This window comes from Panthera onca, chromosome F1, assembly GCF_046562875.1.
Source record: "Panthera onca isolate mPanOnc1 chromosome F1, mPanOnc1 haplotype 2, whole genome shotgun sequence".
NCBI lineage: Eukaryota > Metazoa > Chordata > Mammalia > Carnivora > Felidae > Panthera > Panthera onca.
In genome coordinates this window covers 65,404,997-65,427,415 of record NC_138355.1, presented here as the reverse complement: position 1 = coordinate 65,427,415, position 22,419 = coordinate 65,404,997, and the positions used below count along the sequence as shown (strand labels likewise).

The window sequence follows — 22,419 nt, the reverse complement described above, 5'->3', positions numbered from 1 at the left end:
CTGTAGAAAAGTTTATCGCTGTGGCTTGATAGCATAACAGTTCCAGTAGGAGGTGAAAATTCTGATTCTGTGCGTATTTGAAAATAAACAGAAATTCGAAGGGGGAAGGAACAAAACCTCACAAAACCTTAGCGCTCGTTATTACAGTATGCAGACTACTCTGATATCCTGCCCTTGGCGATTACACTGAAAAGTTGAGAACATTGAGGTACTTTTTTCAGAAGTACTTTTTTTGGAGGTACGTTTTGGAAGCAGGATCAAAACTGCCCCAGACTTCTCCCCGGCCCCCAACACACGCCAAGGTGGAGAGAAATAAGAGTTCATGGAATATGTTTCTAGATCCGGAATTTTGGACCTGCAGCGTTACGTGGCGAATGAGGTCGCACGTGCCCCTCGATTGTGTCGGCAGGTGCTTTTCTGAGCTCTAGCTAGCTGACGTTTTGGTTCGCCAGAGGTGGTTCTGTTTGCAACGGTACGTTAAGTTTCTGCACTCAGACGTCACAGAACCCTCTCCAGAGAGCTCCAGTCTGCAGGGACTGCCTCCCCACACAGGCTGTCCTCATGGTTTCTGGAAAGGGGCTTTGTCCGTCAAGGGAAAGGTAACCTGTGTTTCCCGCCGTTCCTGGCCGCTGTCCCCGTCTTGTCCTGTTGGCATGCCTCTCCACACTCATATCGCCTTCTCAGCTGTAGATCTACTTCTCTGTCCTTAGGGCATTCCGTAATAATTAAAAATCAGAAGTGGAAGGAGTTTTATGTAGGACACAGCTGAACCGACCGACTTTCCTTCCAGCGGACGGGGAGCGAATAACCAGACAGACTACGTCGTGGGTGCTCGTTAATGACAGCATGGATGCCTCTCTCCCTCCTCAGCTGGCATTAGGAACTTTCTATGTGCCAGTTGCCATGCTGGCACGGGGGCCACCAGGATGTAGTCCTTTTTCCTTTAAGGAGCTCGAGCCTAAATAGCATCGTGTAACAGATGTGCTGTGGTAACGGTGAGCCCAAGAGGGTTCAGCAGCCTAATGATATTTGGGGGGCGGGGTGGGCAGGAAGGTGTCTCTGAACCAAGTCTTGAAGGATGCCAAGGGTGTCACCGCAGTGGCAACGGCAGGTGGGTGTACATGACTAGTTCCGGAGGGCTATGTAGGTCAGGGCTCTGGAGAGAGAAAAGAGCAGGAAGGTGGATACTGCATGCTGAGGGGATCGGACTTTATTCTGAGGGAAGTCGGAAGCCTTTGAGTGGTTTTTAGAGGGAAATAATGAGATGTGTTTCCGATTATCCCAGTTTGCTAGCTGTGTAGAGAATGGTTTGGCCATAGGTGAGCTAGGAAGCAGAGAGAGACACTAGATGGGTTGCAAAAATCCAGGTGAGGGGCGCCTGGCTGGCTCAGTCGGTAGAGCATCCGACTTCGGCTCAGGCCGTGATCTCAAAGCTTGTGAGTTTGAGCCCCGCGTCGGGCTCTGTGCTGACAGCCTGGAGCCTGCTTCGGATTCCGTGTCTCCCTCTCTCTCTGCCCCTAACCCACTCGCATTCTGTCTCTGTCTCTCTCAAAAATAAAAATAAACATTAAAAAAAAATTTTAAAAACCCAGGTGAGAAAGAAGGATCTGTGAACTAAGGCAGTACCGTAGAGACGAAGGAAATACGTTCCTAAGCCGTATTGAGGAGACAGGCTACAAAGAACTTGGTCATGAGCAACAGATAACGGAGAATAAGGAAGGGGGTCAAGGGTGTGGTGCAGGCTTCTGGCTTGAGTGGATCCAGTGTTCCTCATCAAGATGGTTCCTGGGAGAAGGAAAGTATCGATGCTGGGAGAATTGCGAGGATGATGATTAATTCAGTGGGGGGCACGATAAATTTGAGGAGCTTTGAGATGTTCAAGAGAGAGGTCTATGGGGACACCCGGTTGGCTCAGTTGGTTAAGCGTCTGACTCTTGGTCTTGGCTCAGGTCACGATCTCACGGTTTGTGGGATTGTGCCCCACGTCGGGCTCTGTACTGACAGTGAGGCGCCTGCTTGGGATTCTCTCTGCCTCTCTCCAGCTTGTGTGCACTCTCTCTCTCTCAAGTGACTAAAACTTTAAACAATAAGAAAAAGAGGGGATTTCTAGGATTGCCAGGGGTGGGCCTGGGTTTCAGGCGGGAGGTGCTGAGTTACAGTAGTCGGTTGACCACTCTCTTTCTCGGAAGCCGCGTTAAACATCGGCACGTCTAGTCTGTGCCATTCACACTGGGTGGACACGCGAGATGTACTGACTTGACCTCTAGCACAGTGAGCAGAGGAGTGGCTCCCCAAGGTGAACTTGGCTCTCTTGCCAGGATTGTTCGTCTCCGTATCCACTTTTTTCTGAGCGCCCCTCCCGGGCTTCTTGGAGTCCTTGGCGAGAACCTCAGCAAAAAGGCCATTGAGAGACCGTATCAGTAAGAAGTACAAAGGCACTGGGGCGCCTGGGTGGCGCAGTCGGTTAAGCGTCCGACTTCAGCCAGGTCACGATCTCACGGTCCATGAGTTCGAGCCCCGCGTCAGGCTCTGGGCTGATGGCTCAGAGCCTGGAGCCTGTTTCTGATTCTGTGTCTCCCTCTCTCTCTGCCCCTCCCCCGTTCATGCTATGTCTCTCTCTGTCCCAAAAATAAATAAAAAACGTTGAAAAATTTAAAAAAGAAGTACAAAGGCACTTTGCCCATTATTTCATCTTCCAGGTAAGCCCATGAGGTATGAAGAACGAGTAGGCCCGTTTTACAGGTAACAGCCTCTGAGGGCTACGTGGCTTTTGCCTCATAAGTGGTGAAGTTGAGGGTACGACTCTAAATCCCGTTCTCTTTCTGCCAAGTACTCAGCCCTGACATACACCAGAACGGATCGACTTGTTAAATCCTTGGATGAGAGTTGTTACTGAGGAAGAGGTGTTTTATGGAAATGATGCGGCCCTGGAAGTGTTTGTTTGGAGCGATCCTCTCCTTGGATTTCCCAAGACTAGTGCCACTGATGTACCCCGTCTGCTTCCCTCCCCTGCCCCATGCCAGCAGCGCTGGGACCTGGCGGGCCGGGTGGCACCCTGTCTAGGCCCGCTGTGGCCTCAGCCATCACGGCCTTGCCTCTGACTTTCCCCAGCTTCCCCTCTGCCTCCCCTCTGGCGCCCAGCACCCAGAGAGATCCTTCTGTTCAGAGCGTCGGGGACTCAGTCCTCTGCTCAGAAGCCTCCAGTGGTTTCTCGCCTCACCTGGAAAGCAAGCTCCACCCTTCAGGGCACCCCCCCCCCACACCCCGCCCAACACCCTGCCATGTTCTGGCCTCTGGCTGCTTGGATGACCCTGTCAGCACATCCCTCCACTTGAGCCACACTGACCTCTGGCCATTCCCTGAACACTTCTAGCACCTTCTGAATGCCACTGGGCTTTCGGATTTGCCATTCCCACTTCCTGCACCGCATTTGCCCCAGTGGTTCCCTCACACCCAGGCCTCTGGCTCTCCGTGACGCCTTCGTGCTGGCCCTGCGGCCTCCCTGGCTAAAACAGCAGCCCCCGCCGCGCTCTGTCCCTTACTCTGCCCGTTTTTCCTCAGAGCACTCGGTTTCTGTTTCATTGTGGAGATCTGTACACGAGGTCTGAGAGTTTAGGGCGTCCTGCCGCCTTTATGTATCTGGGCTGGGATAGCGCCCGGCCCACAGTGTGCATGCTGGTTGGGGGGGAGGAACAGCGGAGTGAACACACGGAGGCCGTGGGGGTGAGGTCACTACCCAGAGAGGACGGGAGGTGAGGTCACTACCACTGAGGGACTTAACGGTAACGAGACTGAGCGTCTTCGTCTGGGCAGGCGTGGCCGACATTGCCGGCTCCCAAGTCTCCTCGTTGGGAGACAACTGGGAACAGGTATCCGGAAACTTGCCCCCGTTTCCGTGGGTGAGATGCCGGTTGATTGCTCTGATGAGGACGGCAACAACAATTTTTGTCCCTCTAGCACACACGTTACCAGCACAGATTTGCGGCCCGGTGACAGCGTGGGGTCCGTCCCCTCCCCATGCCCGCTCCTCTAGATGTGGAGGTCCCCCAGCGTCGTGTCACTGTTTCACCAGTGTCCTGGTGAAAGTGCCGCCTGCATCGTGGCTCTCGTAGGAAGAAACGAGCGTGTCCTTGAACACAGGTCCCCTGGTTGGGGGTTTGACCCTAATGCCACCTGCAGTGCGTTTTTCTGTTGCTCTCTCTGTAGGATCTTCTACGTCTCTCATGATTCCCAAGACCTGAAGATCTTCAGCTATATCGCCCGAGATGGTGCCAGCAATATCTTCAGGTGTAACGTCTTTAAATCCAAGAAGAAGGTAAATGAGCAGTCATCGGTCATTGTTTTCGTTTTCCTCTGACGGAACCAGAGGAGCCCCCCCACCATTGGCCACTGTTGAGAGGCAAGAACTGACGTGGCTGTTTGCATGCGCAGCACGGGGGAGCCATCCAAGCAGTCCGTCAGTGCTCCTGCGTGACGAGATTCTCCTTTCGTTTTATCTGAGTTTTGTCCTCTGACATGGAGACAGCCGGGAAGAGCTCGACCATTGGATGAGGGCTCTGGATCGGGACAGGTAGATAGCACCAGGAGTGATGCTCCCCTCGGTGTGCAGCGGGAAAGAGGCATGGCCGTTTATTTACGTGACTTTTCACCATAATTCTGTGTATCGGTCGGGGGCCTATAAATCACAACATGCAGAATCTAGTTTAGACTTTCTGTGCGAAGCTGGTTGTCCTGGGCAATTATTTTGGTGTGGTAACCTTGATGCTTGAGTAAATGCAGCTTTGGCCATTCGGGAGATGCTTTTCCTGTCATTTCTCCAGGAATTTAACACACAAAACTGGTGTTGGAAACCCAGGGTTTAGTCCCCACTCTGCTGGAAGCCCGAGAGATGTTATGTGGGTCTCGGCTTCCTTGTCTATAAAGTGAGGAGAGACAAAATCAGAGTTTCCTAAAATGTCTCCTGTAAAATACCGTCCAAAACGTTTCGTGTTAAAAATATCCTCTTTGAATTTGTCGGGAGGCCCTAAAGTTCGAGAGAAGCCCTTGAACTCTGTTTAACCCAGCGTTTCTCAAACTGATTCTGCCATGGAATCATTTTTCTTCCATGTGATCCGTCTAATATCCTGGGAACTATTTTTTCTGCAGGGTCAAGATTTGCTAACACGTGTCCCATCCCCTCTCCTGGCTCGACCTCGAAAATTCTACTTTGCTGATTTTGCCTCTTCCTCTAAGGATTGGCAGTGCCCTTGGCCTCCTGTTCCCGGGCTTTTTCATGCAAATCATGGAATTTGGGTGGAAAGAGCTAGAACTGGAAAGGTGGAAAGAAAACGCGCAAGCTGCCAGGCTTCCCTTCTAGAAGATGGTCCGGTTGAGCCGAAAGTGTGTAAATGGGCCTAAGGCGAGCTGCCTGTTGAAGAACTGATAAGAAGAAGAGGAGGGTGAGGGAGAGAAAGAAAAGCCGGAAGGGCTGCAGACAGGCATGTAGGGCTTGGGAGGGTGAGCGGCTCTTGTGCAGCTTTGAGGTGCAGGGCGTCTGGGAAATGAATGTGTTCCCGGGACTTATGAATCGGATCGATGGTAATGTTCTTTGACAGGTGCAACTAAAGACTGGAATCCCCATGTAATTCATTTTGAGTGTTCAACTGTGCATCTGACTTCAGCTCTGTCCAGAGACTGGACCGCATGGACCTTGGAATTTATTAGAGCTACACATGGCACGTGATAATTTTCCAAGCGCTTTAATATCTAAGCTTACCTGATCCTCATAAAACCTACGCGAAGAAGTTAAGACTGGTACTTCGATTTCGCAGATGAGTAAATTGACGCTCAGAGAGGTCAGATGCCTTGCCCGCGGTCCCGGGAATAGGCACCGGCTAGAGGCAGGGAGACGTGCAGACAGCATGAATTTTGAGCCAAAGACCTAGGCAAGGGCTGTCATTATATTTGCTTTGCTGTCAGAGCTAGCATAGCGATGCGAACACAGTGGGGTGGCCCCGTCCTTCTGCCAAAACCTGAGTCTGAGAGCAGTGCCCACTGGAACTTTGAGCTTGAAGTAAAGCACGGAATTAAGTTCTTATTATCCAGAGACCAGGGAGTGGCCACCCGGCTCCCTATCTCTTCCGCTTTTTCCGTGTCTCCTAGCCCTTGGAGCTCATTCTGAAAATGCCACGTCCCGTTTGCCCGCACCGACTGAGCCTGTAACTCTGGGTAGGGTGGATTCTCAGGCCCTTTGCTGGCCTGCAGCCACGTCACTGAAAGAATGGTTTCCAGACAGCCTGGCCTGTGAGCCCCACTGCTGCCGAACTATGGGCAGAAGGGCCAGCTTCCCAGCCAGTAAGGAGGAGGGAGTTGTGCAGGAAAGCAAGCAGACTTGAGGAGGGTGGGGACCGTGCCTGCAAGGTTTTGCACATTTATCCCAGGTAGCCTCTGGAGATGGTGATGTGCTGTTTTGTAAAGCACTTCTGGTCTAGGGAGACCATAGTTAGCTTGGGAAAGAGTTTTAATTGGCGAGTCATAGGAATACTTATGAAGTGAGGGGGGTAAGACCGTATACCCGGAGGAAATGTGTTGCAGGGATGTTTCTGGATTGTTGGGGGTCGATAGGGAGATCTCTGGACTGGCAGCCAGCAGACCTGGATGCTCTCGTGTCGATCACAGTGTAGAAACCTCAGATGAGCTCCTCGCTCTGTCAGGGCTTTGGGGATTGCCGTTCAGATCACGCCATGGCCCCTGTGTGTGTCCCCATGGCCCGTTCCCCATGACAGGCCCCCGGTGTGCTTGTTGCCGTTCCCTTATAGTTCACCCAGGGGAGCAGATTCACCTCTTCTGTCGTTTGAGAATATGGGTCTGGTGTCTCCGCTTTCCTGGTGGAGGCCCCCGTGCCTCCCCGCCGGCACGGCCACAGTTCTGTATCTGTGGCTCTTCACACGGGTCGCTCACGCATACAGCCAGCGTGGTTCTCCTCTTGGGCTTTCCTCGCGAGCTAGGTAGCAAAAGATTGCAGGAGGGTAACATACCACCAGCTACTAGTCATCTAGGTCTCGGGTTACCCAGGTTCTAGCTTTCTACGAAGTCAAGCCTTATGGGAAGTCATCTAGTTTGGTTACCTGCTATGTGCCTGTGACTCTTTTTTTTTTTTTTTTTTAATTTTTTTTAATGTTTATTCATTTCTGAGAGAGAGAGAGAGAGAGAGCGTGAGCATGGGGAGGGGAAGAGAGAGAGAGAGAAAGACACAGAATCCGAAGCAGGCCCCAGTTTCTGAGCTGTCAGCACACAGCCCAATGTGGGGCTTGAACATGTGAACCACGAGATCACGACCTGAGTCGAAGTTGGATGCTCCACCGACTGAGCTGCCCAGGGGCCCCTGTGCCTGTGACCCTTTGTGTGAGTTCTCTTCTTTCATTCCTATGGCAGGTAGGTAAAGATAGGTACTTTTTCTGGGAAAACAGAAGCTTAAGGGACATAAGTCACAGTAAGTAGAACTGAACCCAGAGAGTCTGATCCTGGAGCCCACTTCCTATTTTCCATCAGGAAGTCACGTGATAGGGAGTAGCCTTGTTCCCCAGGACCTATTTGTGATGAGAACCTACAGCACTTGTCACTTGGGTACAAAGAGCCTTCGCTCTGAATGACCCGAGTCACTCCGACCTAGATTTTCCCTTCTTCCCTCACTGTCTTTGGTCAGTATTGACTCCATTTGCATAATTGAGGAAGGAAAGGGTCCGGGGAAGTAGGTTGCCATGGGTCCCACAGCTCAACAGTGCCACTGAGACTAGAACTGGGCTTCCTGCCTCCCAGCCCAGAGCTTTGGCCGCTGAACTCTGTTACATGAAACTCACAAAAGGAACATGAGCCTTTGGACCTGAGCTTCTCCAGCCATCAAGCCAGCTGAAAGGCATCTCAGGAATGCAGGTTGTCATGTGTGAAGCGATATGATCTTCAGGAACAAGTTCTGTGTGACTGGGAAGGATTGCCAGGATTGTTAGAATGTGTCTGTGGATGGGGTGACCATCCCAGCATCATTCAGACTACTGTTAGAAAGGAAGGCTGAGAGAGGGTCTTTTCCTCACCCAGAGCATCCAGGGGAGACGTTTCCCAAAACTATGGCATTCTGTGTACCACCCCCCCGCCCCGCCCATCCGCCCAACTTGGGGGGTATAATGATAGTATTCATTTGCAAGACCTCTTGCCTCTTGAGTGGTCTCTTGACCTCTCCTGTGGAGAGGACATTGCCCTGCCGTCATTTTTTCCCGGCCCCAGGAGAATGAGGCTGTCGGCCCTGATTAAGTGTGACTGGACTTATTAGTGCAAGAGTGTGTGAAGTGTTGGTGATTAACGAGAGCTGCAGGAATCTCCCCGCTGTCTTCACGGGGCAGCTTCTTGAAATCATTTGCCTGGAATCACAGCTCAATTGGTTTGGTTAGGAGAAATTACTTCCTCCCGTAATGCTGTCCCCGTCAGATTAGGGGCCACAGCCGAGAAGTTTCACCGTCCTTGAATGCTTGAAATGGATTTTGAATGATGATGACGGTCCCATGTGAAAGAATAAGTCGCTTGCCTGGCCAGGTTTAGGATATGAAGGAGAGACAGGTCCTAACCTTAGAGAAAGAGCCTAGCTTTGTATCTTAAGGGTTGGGGTCGGATGGGGTTGGGAAGTCAAAATGTAGAAATCACAGATCTCCGCACTCGTCTGGTCCAAACCTCTCTGTTGATGGATGAGGAAATCGGGGCCTGGAAAGGTGAATTTACTTGCTCGTGGTCACCCAGGTGGTTATTGGCAGTACTAAAGTTATAACCCGGCCTTCTTTTCTCCGTGGTACTGTGGTTCATGGAAGAAGTTCATAGCAGAGTACAAGGAAGAAGCCAGCGGTCTACTGGAAATTTTAAGATCCCCTATCTCCTGTCAATGTTGAAAGTCCTACCCACTTTGAAGCTAAACTTTCCCCATAGCGAGCAATATTCTCGTGTCCAAGGCATTGCCTCAATCAAACTCGAGGATCAAGGCTATTACATAACGTGTTGGACGGTAACCTAACCCATCTCAGGGCCTTAGTAACCTTTGGATCTGTCTCTGTATAGGAGTCCAAATATATTTCCTTGCTTCAGCATTGCGAATTCCATGCATTGCAGTCATTTGATAAGATAGAAGCTTAAATCTTTTACTGCGGTTCAAACACACACACACAAAAGCACATTAAAGAAACATGACCTTCGGTTCTGTTTTTTTGTTGAGACTCTGTGGTGGTTCAGGTCAAGGGAAGGGCGCTGTACATTATTGCTGTGGTAGATGAGAAGAATTAGAAACCCAGGAGCTGTCCTGGAGCTGACTTATTGGGCTTCAGTCCCCTGGAATTCAGAAGCACGTGGCAGACAGAGCTCCCGTTGGGGCTGAGGGACAGTAGATGAGAAGACAGAGCGGGTAGATGAATAAGGAGCCTTCCTTGTAGGAAGCGTGCCCCACTTCTCTTTCTCTTCTTACTGTCGCCACTGCCACCCCCCCGTCTTCACCTTGTATTCTCTCCTCACTTTCCTTACTTATCTGAAGACGCCTCTCTCCGTCTCCTGGAATCGTGAAATACAGCTTTTTCCAGGACAATGGAATTCGGAACGGCGCCCGCGGTGATTTATGAAGTCAGCTGCAGAATGAGACAAATACTTCCCATTCTTCCCACGTGCGTTACGCTCGGAAGATTCCCAACGTTCACGGGGCCAGCCCACGACAAGGTCGCTTAAAATGAGAACAGCAGATAAAACCATGACTGACTGGACTTTTCCCCTGGATCAGTGAAGTACGGGGATCAACCTTTTGATTTCTGTCTTCCTGAAGCTACCAGGGCGGGCCTCCCACTCTGGCTGGGAGCATGGTGTTAATTCACGATCGCTGCTGCCACATAGCAGGTACCAACACCCGCCCGGCGTGTACTTAGCACCCACAGCAGGCACGCTCTAGGATGGCCGTTGGTTACATCTTGACATCTGTGCTGCATTGAGGGACGGCCTGGGGGGTGGGCAGGAAGGCGGCTTTGTCGGCATGAATAAGTAGGTGGTTGAAAGAAGCATTTCCGTGCGTCTTTCCGTGCGTCTTTTGAAAGAAGCATTACCCGTGAGGGTAAGTGGTATAAAGTTCTCAGACTGCTCCCTTTCCAGGCCCGTTGTACAAAATTGCCTGTAATCGGCACTCCCCTGAGCTGCCACGCTCCCCGTCTGCGGCTGAGAGCCAGTCTGAGGTTAGAAAACATCAAAGCCACCATATCCAGCCTAACCTTGACGACTCAAAGCCAACAAATGCTTCGGGGCTGCTGATGGAAAATGGCTTCTGGACAGGAAGATTTGATCCCTGTACCCAAGTACTTTTAGGGGCTCTTGTGGAACTAAACTGGGTTTGTACTGAAATAATCCAGTAGGTGATGTTTTTAAAAATCTGGTAAATTCCAGAGGATGGCCAGATCCCGGAGCTGGACAAGGCTGTGTTCCCAACATGCCACCTGTTTGTTGTGTTTTGTACCTGGCTGCCTTCACATCTTTAAAACTCTGCTTTGATTTCCGAAGGCCTGTGTGTGGTCACGAGACATGAGCAGCTCCTCCTGATCCATGGGGACCGATGAAAAGGGTTCTTTTGAAAGCTGCCTTCAGAGAGAGTTCTCCCTTGCGGGCTTAGACGTAGCTTATTAACTATTAAGTCTTAGCACGTGTGGATCCTGCACTCCAAGGTGGCAGGCAGAAGGGGTTTTCTTGCTCAGAAGGCCAGAAGCCCAGTCCCCGAGTGGGGCAGGCCCAGCAGGCGGGAGCCAGCATGGCTGTGCAGAGAGCGGACGGCCCCAGTGAGGGGAGGGACGGCCCCACCAGGTGCAGGCTCAGGTAATTTCCCCCAACAAGGTCCTAACATAGGAATCTACTCGAAGTAGACTTTTCACTTGGTGAAGGGAGGCAAGCCTAAAAGGTCAGGGGGCTCCTGAACTCACAAAGCCATTTCTGAGAATTTGAGGCCATCCAGCCTCCTCCCACTGCTACAGTGGGGAGTGGGGAGGCCAGTTCTCTCCTGCCGTAAAGCAGGTAGCAGCGTAGCTTGATTCCACGTTCAAGTTCAGAGCGCTCTCCATGGAACATGCTACCACAGGATCCTTTTAGTGTGAATGAAAATACAACCTACATCAGAGCGAAGTAAAGCGAACACTGAAAGGAAACCATTTAGTGGTGAATGTACACATCTAGACCTGGAATCCAGCAATTTCCTCGTGGTGGAAACCATCATGGCGGCTTCCACCAGAGACAGTTTGGCCCATGGGTTCTCCTCTGTCATGAGTTGGGTGGGGGAGGGCGTGGTTTCGCCTCTTTGATGCTTACGTCCGTATGTAAGAGGCAGTCCCCTTAATATCCGTATGTTTCTGTTGTCGATAAAAACAAGCCCAGCCTTTCCTATTTATTTTCTGTCCTCGTTGCCTTTCGGCACAAAAACCTGTGTTCGAGAGCTTGGCGTATGCCAAGCCCTGGGGGAGGTGTTCGTCATACGCTTACCCCTCTGCGTGGTGGAGGAGAGGCCGTGGGCGTCGCTGACTCAACGCTGACAACTCCCGTCGTCGCTTCTCGATGGTTGGTTGAAACTGGTAGGCGTGTTCCACACGTGCGTCCTTGACGAAGGTGACAGAGATGGAAGCCGTAGTCTGGGTTCTTCCGACGTCAGGTCCTGAGCGTGTGATCCACCTACCGCGTTTAAGTCGGAGCGCTTCCTTTCCAAGAGAAGATTAGAAACCCTGTCCCCGTCCCTTGTCTTCTCCTGTGGATTTGGGGGCACTTGTTCGAAGACCTTTCAACTTTTAACATCGTCTTTCGTTTTTTTAACGTTTACTTATTTTTGAGAGAGAGAGAGAGTGCGACTGGGGGAGGTACGGAGAGAGGGGGACAGAGGACCCGAAGGGGGGTCGGCGCCGACGGCAGTGAGCCCGGTGTGGGGCTCCGACTCACGAACCGTGAGAGCGAGACCTGAACCGAAGTCAGATGCTCAACCGAGCCACCCAGGCGCCCCTCAACTTTTAACGTCATCTGAAAAGCTAGTTAAGGAAAGTGTCTGTGGCTTACAGGGATGGTGGAGTTTGTAACCCGTCCTTCCTAGGAGAACCTGAGCTTTTATAGCAACAGGCACTTAGTGAATGTGGGACTCACTAGGTGGACACAGCTGTCCTGGAGTCAGACCATCCAAAATGCGATTAATCTCGGATGCAGGCATAGGGTGACCGCCACAGTTAGATAAACTGTCTGCGGTGGGATGTTTGGGGAGCACTGGGGGCAAGGAGCAGCGAGCTGAGCTCACCCAGCCTGTGCGTTTAAACTCCACCTAGCTTATACCGGACTCGGTCTCGGGAAGAAAATGAAAGCTGACCGATTCTGCAGTCGGTCAGCTATCCTCTTTGGAGGCCAGACCCTGAGAATATTGCCTGTGGTTCATCCTCACAGCCTGCGTGGGTCGCTTAGGACCGTAGGGGAACAGGCTTCCTTGTCCTGTGTCCTCCTCTCCAAGTTAAGCAGTGGAATACCGAGAGCTAGGGTCAAGTTCTGTTCTCGGGCTATTAAAAGATATGGTTAAACAGCTCCTCGGCACCCCCACCCCTGCCCCAAGAAAGGAAGGGAGGGAGGGGAGAAGGAAGGAGGGAAGGAAAGAAAGAGGAGTGGCCAAAAACAGACCCAAGTGAGCTATGGCTTTACGGCAAGACTGGGAAGGCTCACCTGGGTTGGGCTTGCGGCCGCTGGCACCCCAGGGGCGCTTGGACTCCGGGTTCGCGGCTCTGCTGCTTAGACGGCGGCTTCCCGGTCCCTGGTCTGCAGGAGCAGCAGGGAGACCTGGAGAAACCGAGTGTCTCTTCATGTGGCGAACCCACCAAACGTTCAGTTGTGGTTGGCGAAGGACGCTGGAGCGTCTGGACCACTTTTGTTAAACGTGGAAGGGGGACTTGGGCTCAGTACTGTCTGTCCTTCCAGTTGACTGATTGTTCTAGAACTGGTGAGTTTCTACTTCCTGGGCCATTTCAGGAAGGAAAACATCTCCACACCCTTCTTGGTGAGCATGGGCGCGTCAGAGCAACCTTAGGTTTTTCCGTCTCTTCCTTTGCTGACTTCATGGGTTTCCGTCCGCGTGGCCCCCGGCGCATCCCCTCCCGTCCCTGGCCCTTCTTGTGTCCTTTGCAGAGGGTCCCCACGCCCTTCACCTGCTCTTCTCCTTTCTCCTTCCCAGAGCCAAGCCATGCGCATCGTGCGGACGGTCGGGCAAGCCTTCGAGGTCTGCCACAAGCTAAGCCTGCAGCACACGCACCAGAACGCAGACGGCCAGGAGGACGGTGAGGGCGAGAGGGACGGCAGCAGTTCGGGGGAGCCAGGTAGGCACCTGGGCGGGTCGCTGCAGTGGGAGGGGGTGGCCACCAGCATGGGACAGTGCATTCCTTCACCAAGCCCCAGACCGTCGACCCACTTAAAAAACACGTTTATTTTTTTTCTCTTTCTCTCTGGAGTCTACATTTTCTTTAAGGAACGTGTGTGGCTTTTATAATAGACAATTAAAGATGTTTATCGAACACGGAAGCATTCAAGCTGCTTTATGCTACCAAATCCAACCCCAAAGAAAATTTCAGTACAAAAGCACCTTCATAAAGCAAATTAGAAAGAAGATAAAGTTATAATTACCTTCATGGCTTTTAGAAAATTGTTTTTAATGTTTATTGATTTTTGGGAGAGACAGAGTGTGAGCGGGGGAAGGGCAGAGAGAGAGGGAGACACAGAATCCGAAGCAGGCTCCAGGCTCCGAGCTGTCAGCACAGAGCCCGACGCGGGGCTCGAACCCACGAACTGTGAGATCACGACCTGAGCCCGAGTCAGACGCTTAATTGACTGAGCCACTCAGGCGCCCCACTTTCTTCCTGTTTCTAAATTCCGTAGTTCTGTAGACATTCCATGTGGACATTATTCCAATATCTCTCATTTTGAAGTGTCACCGAGAGTCAGGAAGAAGGCAGAGTTGTCTTCTGTCATGTTGATCCTCTCACAGTACATGTGGGGAAAGTATGAGCATCAGGCAAGAGCAGACGGAAAGTCAGTATTGTTTATATGAACTTCTAATGTGGAAAACCCAAGAAAAAAGACTAATCACTGTTAGAAACAGGAGAATTCCTTTAAGGAGGTGAGGTCTGGTAGTACGACCAGTAACTCAGGGTTGTGTTTTCCAGCAACGACCACTTGGAAGTCTTAGCAGAAGAAAAAAGTCATTAGCATACAATTTAAAAAGATAAAATACCTGTGAATGATTGTAATAAAATGTCTACATTTTACGTGAAGGAAGTTGTAAACAAGTGGGAGGTTCTTGGATGGGAAACCTGAACCATCCTTTTTATTAAAAAAAAAAAAAAAAAGCCAATTCTCCTGTGAATCTCTCAATTTAACAGCACAGTGCAGATTTCCGATGGCAAAAGGGGCACATTGGAAAGCTGTCGTCTTCAGAACTTGCAGGATACAGACAAGGCAGGGTTCAGAGGAGCATCCAAAGGTTCAGCTATTTATTTTTGTAGACAGGTAACCAATCATGAAAATCAAGCTAGCTAAGCACCCAGTTCGGGACGCTGCAAAGTGCTTGAGAGCAGACCCTTGAATTTCATTCCGGCTGCACCTGTCCCTGGCTGTGTGATTTGGGGGCAACTTCATAACCTCTCCGGGCCTTTGTTTCCGCTTTGGAAGAAACTAGAAAGAACGGTAGAGCAATAAGTCATACAGTTGTTGTGACAATTAGGTGAGCAGATACATGAAAAATGCCTAGTCTGGTGCTTGGCCCATAGTAAACACCAGATCCGCGTTCGCTATTATTATTTTAACATAAATACGGAAAGATCGGAAAGGCAAGAAGAGAAAAATTTCTGGAAAAGATGAGTAATGACAGGTGAGTGGCTTTGCAGACATGAGAGCATAAAGCTCTAATAGGTAAAACTACTGATGTAGGAGTGCTTCCCTGACGGGGGGTCAGAATGGAAAGTTCAGACATAGACCCAGAAACGCACGCTAACACAGTGCACCGTAGAAATAGAAGCCCTACAGAAAAAAATATAGAAATCATTAAGTTTAAAAATCCACATGCCTTTGACCCCCAGATTCCCCTCTACGAATTTATCCTAAGGATAAACCCATACATGCGTATGTAAAGTTACATAAGCAAAGAACTGGAAACAGCATGCGGGGGTTTTTCAAATAAATTATGGTACAAATAGCAGAATATTGCACGGTCATTAAAAAGAATGAGTCTGCTCTTGGGACGCCTGGGCGGCTCAGTCGGTTAACCGTCTGACTTCAGCCCAGGTCACAATCTCACGGCTGATGAGTTGGAGCCCCACATCGGGCTCTGTGCTGACCGCTCAGAGCCTGGAGCCTGCTTCGGATTCTGTGTCTCCGTCCCCACCCCTCCCCGAGTCGCACTCTGTCTCTCTCTCTCTCTCTCTCTCTCTCTCTCTCAAAAATAAACATATGTTAAAAAAAAACACAAAACTTTAGAAAGAATGAGTCTGCTCTCTATGAAATGATAGAGTCTGTCCAAGATACTTTGTTGAGTTTTTCTTTTAAAAGAAATTTTTTAACGTTTATTTATTATTGAGAGACAGACACAGGGCATGAGCAGGGGAGGGGTAGAGAGAGGCGGAAACACAGAACGCACATGCACATGCTCTCTCTTTCTCAAAATAAGTAAATAAACTTAAAAAAAAAGGATATAGTGTATTACCTGTATCATACAAAACACGTATTAATTGACTGTTACTGATAAGGCTATTAACAGTAGGCCATTAAGTGTTTGGGGAGGCCAGAGTTACACATGGATGGATCTTTGACTGCATGGGGTGGTCTGAGCCCCTAATCCCCACGTTGTTCAAGGGTAAACTGTACTGCACTCTAAGTGCATATTACTTATTAGCTGATTTGCAGCTCAGACTCTGAAATACATGACCCAGCCCATCTCTGTAGTGTGGGAAGTAGCCAGGGGATCTCTCAAGTCCCATAGGTCTGAGTTAAAGGATTAATCAGGGCGCCCTCTGATCACAGTGTTTGCAGCATGCAGCTGAGCCTCCTTTGAGTAATATTAGTGTGTGGGATGGCACAGATCTGGGATGGGAAACATTTCTTCCTCAAGGAAAGCTGCTTACCGCCCAGCCCCATAGTCACTTCCTTTTTACGGCCCCCGCTTGCTTGCTTACTTACGGCCTACAAACCACTAGGATGCACGTTTCTTCTTTCCATAAGTGCTTCCCCCGGAAGCATTTATCTACCGCGTTAGGATTTGTCTCTGTTAACGAAGCACCTTGCAGCACCGGACTAGAACTCTTGATCGGTAGCTGTTTGTGTGCATTTTTGTTTTGTTGATAGGAGTCTCCCATGTGAGGGACTTGTCATTTAATGCACAGTTTATCTTTCCACTGGAGCCACCTCGCCTCTCCCATGCCCTCCCTGCCTGCCTTTCTTGCCTCCCTCATTCTTTCCACTGTTCCCGACCCTCGGGGAGATGTATCTTGTGTATCTTTTGGCAGCAGCTGCTGTAGGCCGGGTCCCCGGGGCTCAGAGCCAGGTGGGGCCGCTGCTCCTGTTCCGCTTGCCCGCCTCTGCCTGGTGCGGTTTCTTTGACTCCTGCAGAGGGTTTCCTGGGAGAGCTCCCGTTCCCTTGGAGGCGTCATCCTCCCACGGCAGCAATCCAGTGCAGGGAAGGGCTTGGAACCCTTAGGAGGAATAGAGCTTCTTAAAAAGAACACTTGTCATCTAGACAGCGAGCAACGGGCTGGGATACCTGTTACACCTGCATCTCCTGGGCCTCCTGCTCCATCAGGACCCCCGAGCACGCTGCTCACCTCACCCTTCTGCTCTCCTACCTCACCTACCCCTCCGTCCCTGGCAACCACTGCCTGATCCTTTGTTTCTCCTTGGTTTTAGTTTCCTCCTTCCTTCAACAGATGTTTATCTAGTTCCCCTGATGTGCCAGGCTTGATTCTGAGTAGGCTGTGAACAAAAAAAAAGGGTCCCTGATGGCGAGGAGCTCGCTTTCAAAGTTGGGGGGGCGGGGGAGGTGGTGCAAGCACGTGACAGATAAACGAGATCATCTGAGAGCATGTAAATGCAGGGAAGCAGGGTGGGGGGCTTTGCAGGTGGAAGCAGCCGGCCAGTTGGGAAGCAGGGTGGCACTGGTTTTAAGCACCAGGCCTGGAGCCAGACTGGCAGGCTTTGAGCCCCAGCTGCAGCCTTTCCAGCTCGGTGCCTCAGTTTATCTGTCACTGTCTGCCTCTTAGGACGGTTGTAAGGACAAATGATTTATACAGGTAAAATCCTTAAATTGTATCTGGAATGTACTAAGTACTATTTTTTTTAAATGTTCATTTATTTTGAGAGAGAGGGAGGGAGAGGCAGAGAGAGAGAGAGAAAGGGAGAAAATCTCAAGCAGGCTCTGCAGTGGTAGCTTGGAGCCCTGCACAGGGCTCGATCTCCCGTGAGATCACGATCTGAGCCGAAACCAAGAGCCAGGCACATAGCCAACTGAGCCACCCAGGTGCCCTAGTAAGTGCTATTTGATTTTAAGCTATTACTATTGCAGTTTTGAGGCCAAAAAGAAAAAAGAAAAAAAGTGGGCATTTCCAGCACTTTGTGCCTGAGCTGATAACCCCTTGTTCTTTTTTTAAACCGTTTTATTATGGTATAATTGACATGTGAAAAGTTCTGCATTGATTCAGCAGCACCTATCCATTTAGCCCCTGAAACCGCCTTCCAGAGTTACACTTCTGGGGTCACCCGGCTCCGCCAGGCTGCTTGTCCCCAGCTTGTGCCTTGTGGCCAGTGTCCCCCAGTCCAGGATTACCCTTCACCTGCCTCTTCCTGAGCCCAAGCCACCACTTCTGCCCCTCCTGGGGGGTCACCTGAGTCTTTTGCTATGTTGACTTCCTCCCCACCGCAGACAGACAAGATCAAGCCTTTCTCCATAACAAAACCAAATCCAGTCTTCCTTGCCCCTGTATCACTTCCCCCCGCCAGCCTAGCCCCTGCATCGCTCCCCCCAGCCTTGCCCCTGCATCACCGCCCCCACCCCCCAGCCTTATCTCTTTCCTTTCCTTCCCTTCAGAGCTCAGCTCTTTGCCAGACTTATCTGCACTCTCGTGTCTTCTTCCTAGTCCCCCACCCTCGCTGTTACTCCTTCAACCTCCAGTTGGTTGCCTTGCCTGCTGGCCGTTCCGGAGACCCCGGTCAAGGTCACTGAAGGGCCCCCAGCTAGCAAACTGAACCAGCCTCTCTGTGCAGGGTTCATCACGGGGAACGGAGCACTCACCTTCCCTGGGGGGCACCACCCTGTATACACGCACACACAACCTTTCTTTATCTGCGACTTGCTTTCCAACATCCTTTGTGCTTCTCCTGGTTCCCGGCGCCCTTTTCTGACTTCACTGGTTTCAACTGATGTTTATTTCCAGGCCAGGCCGTTCTCCTGAACTCTCCACTTACGTACCCAATAGCTGAGGGGTATCTCCTCTTGGCTGTCACAGACCTTGTGATTCCAGCGGGTTTAAAACTCAATGCATCCTCTTACCCACAGCCCCGCTCCTCCTGAATTTTCCCTATAGGACGCCAGCCCCTACCGGATCACCTAAATCAGAAATTTCAAAACGTCCTTGCATATTCCTCTCTCCTTCCCTCCTTCCTCCCACCTCCCACTCTCTCTCTCTCTGCCACCAGTTTGTCCCCACATCCTGTGATTTCTGCCCCCCCTGAAAATCTTTGACATCTGTTCCCCTCTTGTCTGCTACGGCTAGCATAAACCCTCCCGTTTCTCACCCGGGGTATTGCTTTTCATCTTGTCCCTTCTAGATCCGTCCTCCACATCATCTCTAGGGTGAAACTCGAAAGAACGAAATCCTTTCGTATTGCTCACCTGCTTCCAGTCCTTCGAGATGAGATCCGCAGTCTTCCTGGTTGGGTCCCTCCCTACAGAGCCATTTGCAGTGAATATCGCCTGTATCTTTGCCCCTGCCTCCCCATCCCGCGCCTGCTTCCTCACCTGCCTTAGCTGGCACTTCTCCAGGTGGTGTTGTGCCCTCTGGACAGGCTGCTCTAACCCCTGCCTGAGTTAGCTGTCCGTCCTCTGTTGCCCTGCACCCCGGATCAGAGGGGACACGGCCCCCTGCTGCATCCGTGCTGTGTGTCTGTCTCCTCCGTCAGGCTGGGGAAGCCTGGAAGACACAGCTTTGGCTTATTTATTCTTATGCCCGTAGATTTCTGTCACATACAGGTGCTTAATGAATGCTCGTTGAACAAATGAAACCAGCATATGTCCTGCGGCTTTTGGTTACAATTCACTGCATCGAGTAGACGTGGTTTAAATAAGCAATTCGGAAAGTGGCACTTCTCTCCACTTCCAGGTCCAGTCCTCTCACCCTTCCGCAGGTGGGAATCCACACAGCCCAATCTCCTGTCTCCCAGTTTGCTAGGAGGTTTTGTTTTTTGTTTTGTTTTGTTTTGTTTTTAAATATCATTTCTTGTCCTTTTAGCTTCTGGGTCCCAGGAAAGTGGCAAATACCAGATCCCCCTCTTGTCTGTTAGGACCTGAGGAAGATCGTTAGCTGTGGGTCCAGCCTCTAGATCTTGCCTTACCCGATGTGCTCACAGGCACGGCGTTCCGTCCACCCCAGCTTCCCCTCCCGGTGCTTACAGATCAGTGACTGTACTGGCCTCCGCCCATCAGCCACAGTCAGCGATCGTGAAAACCAGCTGTTTTCTCAGCCAAGAGGGAGAATTGGGCGTGAAGGGTGGGTGGAGACGTCAGGGAGCCGGTGGCCTCTCTAGGCATGAGAGACCTGAAGGTGAAGTGCCGGGAAGGGGAGGACCCTGGCCTCGGTGCTGCCCTTCCCTTCCCTCCCTCTCTGTCATCCCCGCAGGCCGCCAGCTCACTGGAGCCGAGAGGGCCTCCACGGCCACCGCAGAGGAGACGGACATCGACGCAGTAGAGACCCCGCTCCAGGGGAACGATGTCCTGGAATTCAGCCGAGGTGTGACCGACCTTGACGCCGTAGGGAAGGAAGGAGGTTCCCACGCAGACCCCAAGGTAGGCAGGGCGTGACCCGTCACACCGTCCGCACGCACGCTGCCTCCTGGAGCAAAACGTGCTGCGGCCTCGGCCACCGTCAGAGTCCCCTCCTGTACCCGCTGGGTTAGCTTCCGAGTGCGGTGCACACGACCAAGCAGAGCAGCTTTCGTCTCCTCTGCGGGGGCCCGGCTCCTGCAGATGGGCCCGGTGGGCCGGCGCTCGACCCTGCTGTGTGTCAGGACACCACGGAGTTACCCTTGACGTGCGCCACCCTCCAGGGTCCCCTCTGTCCTGAGTCCCCTTCTCCCTGGAAGTCCTGCCCTCAGTGGCTCCTCATGGCAGCCTGATACCTGTGCAGAGCTAAGCCTCGAGCACCAGGACCGATCCCTTGGGGCTTAGCTGCTGGAGCGGAGTTCGTCCAGGCTCCCTCTGCCTGCGGCCAGCGACTGTGCACTTTGGTGCTGCCTCCTGCTGATGCCACAGAGGCTGGCAGTGCGCCCTTTGGGGGCCGGAAACTGCGAGACCACCCGAGGCATCATCAACTCCAACGTCACGTCCTACAGCTGAGATGGCGGGGCTCCCGAGAGGGTCCCGATAGAATCCAGACCGAGAGGGGCGTCCGGGTGGCTCAGTCGGTTGACTGGCCGACTCTTGGTTTCGGCTCAGGTCATGATCTCGTGGTTCATGAGTTCGAGCCCCACATCGGGGGATAGAGTCTCTCTCTCCCTCTCTCTCTGCCCCTCCTCTGCTATGTCTCTCAAACTTAAAAAAAGAATTTTTTTACAAAAGAATCCAGACTGAGAAAGTGATAACCTGAGAGCACATTCCAACCCGAAGACACAGCAGAAAACCCAGAGGGACAATGCGAAGAGAGGGGGCTCCCCCTAGATTCCCCGTGTCACGGCCGCCTCTCCTTTCTGCCGTGTGTCGGCCTTTTCCGGTGCAGGCTGTGGGGCAGCTCATCAGGAGGAGGGAGAAACCTGTCTGGTCTGGAGGGTGGGATGGTCCCAAGTCATCACCTGATGCTTTCTTGGTGACATTTGTTCCCCGCAAGCGGCAAGAGCCGTCTGTCACTGGGTGCCTTTCTCCTGCACGTCTGCAGAGGGACCAGCAGCAGACCTCCCGGAAACGAAATGGCTCTCCCTGCAGTTAGTTGATTTATGGATCCCATAAGCCATCTTTGTGACAGTTCCCACCTGCCCAGAGGGAGACAGGAGGGAGGGCACAAGGACGCCGTTCAGCCTGCCCCTCCCCGCGAGGCACACCCTGCTGGACTAGCCTCCCTCAAGCCTCGGGGCCCCGGGGGCAGCCCTGGAGGAGGGAACCCCGAGGACCCATCGGAGAGAAGGTGGAACTGCCCCCTTCCGGGTCCCATAGTGGGTGGTGGGTGGCCAGAGACGGGCGCCCCAAAGTCCGGGTGTGCTATCGCTGGATATGGTGCGAGAGGCAGGTGCCCACCGTCTGCCTCCATCGCAGGGGGTCAGCCACTGAGGGTCCAGGCAGGGTGTCCTGGCAGGTGGCCCCGGCCTCCACACCACCTCCTCCCGGGGCCCCGTCCGCACGGCTGCTGGGGACGCCGCATCCCCCTCCACCCGTGCCCGTGCCGTCTGTGTAAGAGCGGTCACTGCCCTGTGCTCTCTTCTCTCTCCAGGCTTCCCCCCACCCCCAGGAGCCCGTGCTGGCAGCCTCGCCCAGGATGCTCCTCCCCTCCTGCCCCTCGCAGCCCCCAGGCCTGGGCCCGGGGACGCCGCTGTCCTCCCACCACCAGATGCAGCTCCTCCAGCAGCTCCTCCAGCAGCAGCAGCAGCAGACGCAAGTGGCTGTGGCCCAGGTCCTCCTCCGCCTCCTCCCTCCCCCTCAGGCTCCACTCTCATGGGCTTGACGCGCCTTCCCTGGCGGGGGGCGAGGGGCAGGTGTACAGCCTAGGGGAGCCGTAAGGGATCGCTCACGCTGTCGGGTCGTTGCTTGTTGGGGAAGGGGGGCGAGGGGGATGCGGTTGGGCTAGGAGGGAACGTTCTGGTTTCCCGCGTACCCCCCCCCCTCCCCCCCCCCCCCCCCGCTCTGAGCTGGGCTTGGCTGGCTTGGCTGGACGTTGTTGGATAAGGACCTGAGCTCACCAAGGAAGGAGGTGCACACAGAGCCCCCCTCCCCTTCCTGCCTCATTTTCCTGGCGTTCGGGTGGGAAGGGAACGCCTTTGGAGTCAGGACAGCTGTGACCTTGTGCAACCAGTCTTAAAAGAGCTTCAAGGACGAATTTTGCACCAAACACCCTTGCAAAGACTCCCACCCCGCCCCTACTGGCATCCTAACTGCCTTGTCCATTCAAATCCCCACACCTCCGTCAG

The 22,419-nt window shown here is 52.5% G+C and overlaps 1 protein-coding gene across 5 annotated transcripts in view; it reads left to right on the top strand.

Moving 5' to 3' along the window:
* The window catches only part of NOS1AP (nitric oxide synthase 1 adaptor protein), a 270,178-nt gene that overhangs the window by 236,697 nt on the left and 11,062 nt on the right, over nucleotides 1-22,419 (top strand). For all 5 annotated transcript variants that reach the window (XM_078440548.2, XM_078440546.2, XM_078440547.2 and 2 more), the window contains 4 exons: nucleotides 4,207-4,315; nucleotides 13,226-13,367; nucleotides 19,926-20,092; nucleotides 21,726-21,905. In XM_078440548.2, coding sequence (XP_078296674.1) covers nucleotides 4,207-4,315; nucleotides 13,226-13,367; nucleotides 19,926-20,092; nucleotides 21,726-21,905 — 598 coding nt within the window. The remainder of the gene's footprint in view (nucleotides 1-4,206; nucleotides 4,316-13,225; nucleotides 13,368-19,925; nucleotides 20,093-21,725; nucleotides 21,906-22,419) is intronic.